Source organism: Cebus imitator, unplaced genomic scaffold (genome assembly GCF_001604975.1).
Source record: "Cebus imitator isolate Cc_AM_T3 unplaced genomic scaffold, Cebus_imitator-1.0 Scaffold83, whole genome shotgun sequence".
Lineage (NCBI taxonomy): Eukaryota > Metazoa > Chordata > Mammalia > Primates > Cebidae > Cebus > Cebus imitator.
This window is the reverse complement of record NW_016107398.1, coordinates 173,963-181,695: the sequence shown is the minus strand read 5'-3', so window position 1 is coordinate 181,695 and position 7,733 is coordinate 173,963. Positions and strand designations below refer to the sequence as shown.

At 43.9% G+C, this 7,733-nt stretch overlaps 1 protein-coding gene across 1 annotated transcript; it reads left to right on the top strand.

The window, feature by feature from the left end:
• Window positions 1-1,192: 1,192 nt before the first annotated feature.
• Window positions 1,193-2,597, top strand: LOC108308166 (ribonuclease 7). The gene has a single exon (XM_017533869.2). The coding sequence runs from the start codon at window positions 1,339-1,341 to the stop codon at window positions 1,807-1,809; it is 471 nt and encodes a 156-aa protein (XP_017389358.1). The 5' UTR covers window positions 1,193-1,338; the 3' UTR covers window positions 1,810-2,597.
• The last annotated feature ends 5,136 nt before the right edge of the window (window positions 2,598-7,733 follow it).

The following is a 7,733-nucleotide window of genomic DNA, read 5'->3' as shown; positions in this document are numbered from 1 at the left end:
AGCAACACCAACAGCGTCTAAGCACAAACATTTGAGCAGTATGAAAGTTTTGGAATTTTCAATAAAGAGGGGAGGGAACAAGTAAAATTGAGAGGTGTTGGCTGCCTTCTCCAGGTAAAGCCATGTGGCCTTCGTTGGTACCTGGAACCGGACAGGCCCAGAGGAATGAATCGCTGTGGAATGGCTTTGCCATTGGGGACGGTGCTGGGTATCATGACCGTGATGATTCATCCACTTCCCTCATGTCTCTTCCATCTCCTCTAAAAAATAAGCAATATCTTCAGATGACAAGGAACCAGACAAAGCATCTTCCTAGGCTGTTCTATCTGTACCTCAGGTCAGAGAAGAAGCAGCCCTTAACCCCACAGTGACTGAGTTTTCTCAGGATCCTGAGCCAGAGGTGTGTATGAGAGGACATAAATGACAACTCTTCCTGAAATTGATTTCAGTTGACACTGGGTCAGGTGCTTTATTAAAGAGTCATTAAAATCATGTGACCAGAGGACAAATATAGCCTTTGAATGTGATGATTCAAGCTTCCTCATTGCTGAACATGTTTAGGCAGATACAGGTGTCCTTAAGTATCCATGTATTTGGGAATTCTAAGTGGAGAGGCATGAACCTGATTCATTTCCTGATCCAGTGATGCTCCTCAGCCCGCCCCCAAACAGAGACAGCACAGCCCAGGCCAGCTCTTAGGGAGTTCAGGAGTGAGAAGAGGCCCTCAGAGTTCTGACAGCCTAGAAGTGTGTGGATGCAGCCCCAGCCCACTGAGCAGGAGTCACAGCAAGAAGACCAAGTGCAAAGGTGAGGCTGCGGCAGGAGCTGGGGAGGAGTGAGGACAGAGAAGGAAGGATGGGTTCTGATCAGATGAGAGTACACTCAGGTGAGTGATAAAATGGATAAAGGAGGGACTGGATTTAGGGGAGATGAGGACACACATTGGGGAAAAGGGAGAGTGATGTTGGGGATGGAGGCAAAAAATGAAAAAGAATGGGAACACAGGGGAGATGGGAATGGGGATGGGGAGGGGATAAGGCAGACACAGGAACATGGGGACACAAAGGAGATGAGACTTGAGGGAAAGGGGAGAGGACAGAGTGACAGGCAGCAGGGCCAGAATGAAGGGAGGAGAAATACAAGGTGAGAGATGGGGCCACAGTGGATGTGGACACACAGAAGAAGAGGCAGAGATGAGACACAAAGGGAGGAAAGGAGACAAGTGCCTAGGGAGATGGGTGATTAGCTCATATGAGCAGGTATAGGAGGACTAATTTCTCGACTGAACACTGTCCCAGTGACCCCTGCCCTCTATTCTGACTGCTCCCCCTAAGAGAGATGGCACCGGCCAGAGCAGGATACTTCCCCTTTCTGCTGCTGCTGCTGCTGGGGCTGTGGGTGGCTGAGATCCCAGTCAGTGCCAAGCCCAAGGGCATGACCCCATCTCAGTGGTTTAACACTCAGCACGTGCAGCCCAGCCCTCAAGCATGTGACTCAGCCATGAGAGACATCAACAAGCACACAAAACGGTGCAAAGACCTCAACACCTTCCTGCACGAGTCCTTCTCCAGCGTGGCCGCCACCTGCCAGACCCCCAACATAACCTGCAAGAACGGCCATAAAAACTGCCACCAGAGCCATGGGTCCGTGTCCCTGACCATGTGTGGGCTCACCTCAGGGAAGTACCCGAACTGCAGGTACAAAGAGGAGCACCTGAACAAGTTTTACATAGTGGCCTGTGACCCTCGCCAGAAAAAGGACCCTCAGCAATTCCACCTGGTTCCTGTGCACTTGGACAGAGTCCTTTAGGCTTCCAGAGCTCCTCACTCTTTGGCTGAGCCTCAGGTCCATCTCCTGGGCTCTGCATCACTCCTCCTACACCCAGAGCGTTCTCTTCCCCTCATCTCTTGGGACTCTGGTTCAGCCTCTGCTGGGAGGCTGAAGCTGACACTCTGGTGACCTGAACTCTAGAGTCATGGCCTTTCATCTTTTTGTTGCTGTTTTCCCAGATGCTTATCCCCAAGAAAGGGGCTGAGCAAGCTCAAGGCTGTGGGTTCCCTGGTCTCTGCCTTTGCACATGTCTCCCTTGTCCTCTGGCATTATGGCATTATGGCAGCATGACAAGGGGAGGAAATACATGGAAAAGGGGCCTATGATTTGTGGATAGAGCTGTTTCTGTTCCTGAACTAGAAGTCTTCCCCAGCTCTGACATGGTAGTGAGGTGACCTGAAGCAAAGAAAAATATAAAGAAATACCACTTCATATTTTTATAGCACTTCCACGTGAACCCTCTAATCCCTTGTGACATAGACTTGACAGGGATTGTATGCCTTCTTTATGGATGAGGAAATTGAGATTTTAGAAAGCTTAATTAATTAAATAGCCCGTCTAATTAGTGAGCAGCAGAACCTGGACTTGAACCTAGGTTTCCTTGCTTAAATATAGCATACTTTCTACTCTACCAGTTGGGCAAGAAAGCAGATACTGTTACAGGGGCAAGAGGTGAACTAGGTAAGAGTTCACCCATGAAGAATGAGTGCTCTGAAGAGCCAGTTACCCTGTGTTGGCTGCAATGAAGCTCATTACCTCTCTAGCCACGAGATTGTTTATGAGGTGCTCTGGCATCTTATTCATTCTCTCTCCTCTCTCTAACTGCCCCTCCCGCTTCTCTAGCCCACTGCTCTTCCAACCTAGGCGCTGGGCCTGGCTCTGGCTAGATCCCTTTGGCCTGAAGATATAAGGTAAAGGGAGTGCCTCAGCTTCAGCCCCCAGATCCAGGATCGCATTTCCCTTGACCTTAAGGGACTTCCGTGGCCCTGAGCCTGCTTGTCACAAACAGGCTGGTGGGAGCTGCCAGAGCTTCCTTCCTCCTGATAATGATCTCCCCTGCTTCGTTGCTTCCCTGGCTCTCCACTCTGGCAGTCTGCCGAGGCCTGAGGGGTTGAGATGCGAAAATGCCATTTTCCTGTCCCCCTGGGCTACAGATACCATTTCTCCCTCTCTGGTGAGTGGAGCGGAGAAGGCTTGGCTTGATATTGGCCAGTCCTGATGGTTCCTCCAGCATTATCTGACTAGCACCATCCCCTTCTTTCTTCCTCTATCTCAGTCTCAAACAAGCATTGTGTCCTCCACCCTATTTCAAACCCAAATTTATTATAAGACATTCCCGGCCGGGCTGAGGATTCCACTCTACCAATCCCTCCCCACCAACTCCTGTGCTTTTTCACTACTGACCAGAGTCAGAGTAAGCTTCGGAGCCGGACAGAATCAGGTATAAATCCTGACTCCCTGCCTCTAGCGATTGGCTGGTCTGTTTCTCTACAGCAAAATGAGAGTAATCCTACCTGTTAAACAGGATTGCATACAAAGATGTGGAAATGATATCTATGAAACTCTTGTCAGCCCCAAGTACTGACAGGCATTAGATCACGATAACTAATAGTAGCACTATCCATCTTCGGAAAACACGCAGATCCAAGGCAAACCTCCCCACTAAGGTTTCCCCAGAGAATTTCTTCTGCCAGAGTGTTGTTCATGAGTGGGTTAGACTACAAGCCTGCAGACAGAGTCCTGGGCCCAGAGAGCCGTGGCCTTGGAAAGAGCCGTAAGTTCCACCAGTGGTTCTCACTGGTAAATCTTGGAGAAGACATGATACTCTCCAGCTCCGCCATTACTGCTAATATAAGTAAAGTTTGTAAAATTCATACCTAATAAAAAATTTAGGACAGTCATGTCTGCTTACAGGTGTTACTTGTCTGTTAAAACTAGTCTACAGATTGTTTCGTGAATGCTTTGTCAAATTAAGAAAGTTCAAGTGCAATAATCTTTGAAGACAATACGTGATGGCGTATCTTGTTTCTAATAAACTTTTTTGTCTTTGCCTTATCTTATTAGGGAGTTAGATGTCAATGTATAAAACGTACTGTGGGGTGTAACAGGTTTAAAATAAACTCTTTAAAAGAAGAGTACTGAACTAGCCCTGTAGATTTGTCTAGTGCATGTGATGAAATCTGCAGCTTTATTGGAGTGAGGGCAATGCCCTGCTGGTTTACTTTCAAGTGGCTGGGGTGTTTTTAGTTTGACAGGTGCAGACTTTTTAAATTGGGCTTTGCTTTAGAAAGCAAAGGTGGGAGGATGACATCTTAACTATGTCATGATTATATTTAGAAAATTATGGGCACAAATCTGAGTTAGCCTGAAGAAAATTGCTTCAGTCTCCACAGTACCATTTTAAGTTCACATAAAAGGTGACAGCTCCTGGTTCACTGTCATGGCTTCATGGCATTCAGTGGTGAGTGGTAGTGGTATAAACACTGGTATATTTTGAAATTGAATGTTAGATAAAATTATTAGCCTTAAGGTTGGTAAGCTAGTGATCAATGCTAGAGTGGGAAGCTGGCAAGCCAGTGGCCATTAGATAAATGCCTTTCAAGTGCGAGCTTAGAAGTCAACCCTAAAATACTTAACCTTAACACTTATTTGTGATCATTATCAATCCCTTCAGTCACATTAGGGGGGAAAGTAGTTGAGTATATACCTCAGTCTTAGTCCAGTCAGTCTTAAAAATATCTTGGGTTACCCACTCTGTCCACTCCCATAGGCTTCAGGAAAAGTCATACAAGTGCATGATTTCCAACCATATGTGTTTTCTGCAGTAATTTCTCTTGTTCCTGGCCAAACTACCCCAAAAATCCTTACCATTCCACAGAGTTGTGCCATCATTTATGCACCCACTTTCACTTTAAGTGTACCACCACATTGCATTTCTGTTTGCGTCATGTCTTTCAGGAGACTAGGCTACTGTTTTCCAGGGCGAATTTGAGTGTAAAGAAAATGTAGACAAGGAATTGCCCAATTCCAAATTCTGACTTTGCTGACTTAATTTAAATGCTCATTTCTCTGAACCCATTTTCTCCTATCTTCTCTGGGGGTTTCAAAAGGCTTCACTAATTGATTCCAAGAAATACTCATGGCAAGCTCATAAAAGTTATTGAGGCCTAAATTTCTTCTCAAGAAAAGATCTTAAGTTATACCTTTTGATTGTGTAGAGGTTGTTCCACTAAATGAATAAATGTCCATTAAACAAGAAAGAAAGAAGAAAGAAAGAAAGAGAAAGAAAGAAAAGAAAGAAAGAAAAGAAAAGAAAGAAAGAAAGATAGAAAGAAAGAAAGAAGAAAGAAAGAAAGAGAAAGGAAGGAAGGAAGGAAGGAAGGAAGGAAGGAAGGAAGGGGGAGAGAGAGAGAGAGAAAGAAAGAAGGGAGGGAGGGAGGGAGGGAAGGAAGAAAGGAAGGAAGGAGAGCAGATTATTGAACAATTCTAACAGAATGAGGGCCAATAAGTTGATGAGTTGGCCACCACAGCCAAACAACTGAGCGTAAAAGTAACTACTACCTGGAAACAAAACATTGAGATTATCGAATGGACTGCTGGGATTCTTGAATAAATCTGAAGTTTATCCAAAATCTGAATTTGTTTTGAACTCCTGTGATCGCTACACTACATTCACCATTCTAAGGAATGATTTTCACTTGAGATGCATGGAAAAGCAAGATACTTGGGGCAGCCGATTTTTCTCTTCATTTTATTCTTTTTTCACAATCTACTTTATTGATGATCTTTCTTGTGGATAATACTGTTTTTCACAAAATTTAAAGTGGCTAAAATTATGCCTTTAATGCATCTTCCCAAAATAAGAAGAGTTTCTAAATAAAACTTTTTTCTTGAAAGACTGATGACCTAAATAGCATTAAATAACCAGAAAGTCCTGAAGTAGTCTGTGGTGATAGAGTTCAGAACAGTTGTAGCCTTGGGGAATTACTGACTGTGGAGGGACATGGGGAGCCTTCTGGGGTCCTGGAAACATTCTGTTCTTGGTCTGGTTATGTTTCCTGTGTGAAAGTTCATTGAACTATATACTTAAGATTTGTTTCAAGAAGCAGCAGGTGGTCATACAAATAAATAAGAAAAAAAAGATTTGTGTACGTAAGTTATATCTCAATTTCAAAAAAATCTTTAAAAAATATATACTTCTTAAGGAATTATTTTATTTACATAATAAATTATAATACACCAACCAATTCTAAAAAGATCATGATATAATTAAATCATAGATAGAATTATGATAAAATCTAATTTCTATTGTTCTTCTTTGTACTATATGTTAAATTAAATACTACTTGTGCTATTTATTAAATTGTTATAAATACCTTGGGTCAGCTGGGCACAGTGGTTCTCACCTGCAATCCCAGCACTTTAGGAGGTCTAACTAGAGCAGATCATTTGAGCCCAGGAGTTTGAGACCAGCCTGGGCAACATGGTGAAACCTCATCTCTACAAAAAATGCAAAAATTAATTGGGTGTGGTGACACATGCCTGTAGTCCAAGCTACTCCAGAGGCTGAGGTGGGTGGATCTCTTGAGCCCAGAAGGTCGAGGCTGCAGTGAGCCATGATCTGCACTGTAGCCTGCCAACTAATTTCCTATTTTTATATTACTTGTCAACTAATTTCCTATTTTTTAACCATGTGGAAATTTTTGATAATCATTTCATACATAATATAAGCTTTTACAACCATTAATAATAGCATCTTTCTTAAAATAATAATATGCATTTATACTTCCACTAACAGACAGAATTCCAACATAAGAATTTTTTTTTTAAGTTCACAAGGAAAATTTCACACCAAGTTACATCTAGAATGCTCACAAATATTTGGAAGTAACTATTCAGATATTAACAATAAATCCAAATGATCTGGCCTGTTCTCATTACTGGTGCCCTACCTGTTTAGATTTGACAGTTACTCAATCCTTCACATGATCTCGATCACAGCCAAGTTTAAGGATGCCAGGAATAGTGATGAAATAGGAATTTGGCGACTCAGCCTTCCAAAAGCCAAAACTGAGATACAAGAAAATAATAATTTGGGTCAAATACCAAGGCTGGCTGAACTGTGATGCATTCCTATTTGAAAGCTGAAGAATGGGAAAAGGAGAATGCTTAATTATAAGATATTCTATCGCTGGGGCTGGGAGCATGGAGAGAAGAGGATGGTGTCCAAGGGAGCTCTGCCCAGTCTTATGCAGATGGACTTGAAGAGAATTGTTTCAACATTGGACCAAAGGAGCGGAAACGGAGTTCGGTAAAGACTGTAACCCAAGACCTGGAGCCAGATGAGCTGGCTCTCCTAGGAGGGAGACTATCTGGGGTAGACTGGGGAGGAGACTTTTCTACATGACTCTGGTTCCCAGAACTCTCCACACACTGAAGTAAATGAGCCCTACACACCATGAAGAGGGTCAACAGAATCACTGGGAAGAGAAGGACCCTTAGCTGCAGGGATTTCCTCTGCCTACATCTTGCCCTTAAGATCAGGACCCTTTGGCCCTCTTCACAGTGTCTAGGGCTCTGGAGAACCCTCAAGCTATGGCACCAAAAAAGAAAGGAGTAGTAACAACATCCAGGGAGCCTCTCTTCTCCTTGGGAGAGCTTCGACTCATTTCATCACATTTCTTCCATGCGCCTGCACAACTGGGCTTCCAAAAGTGTCCTCCCTCTACCCCTACCTCACCACGAATGGGCAAAAAGAAGAGCAGTTATAGCTTTTACCAGGATGCTTACCTGTGCAAGACTCCAAAACCAGTAAGCTTGGGAACATCCACGGAGCCACAGGGACATGAGAAAGCCCACCATTGCTAATGAGATCTTGTAAGAAGTCCGTAGTTCATAAGAGG

Excerpts from the sequence above, each read along its gene's own strand:
- LOC108308166 (XM_017533869.2), top strand. The coding sequence starts at position 1,339 with ATGGCACCGGCCAGAGCAGGATACTTCCCCTTTCTGCTGCTGCTGCTG.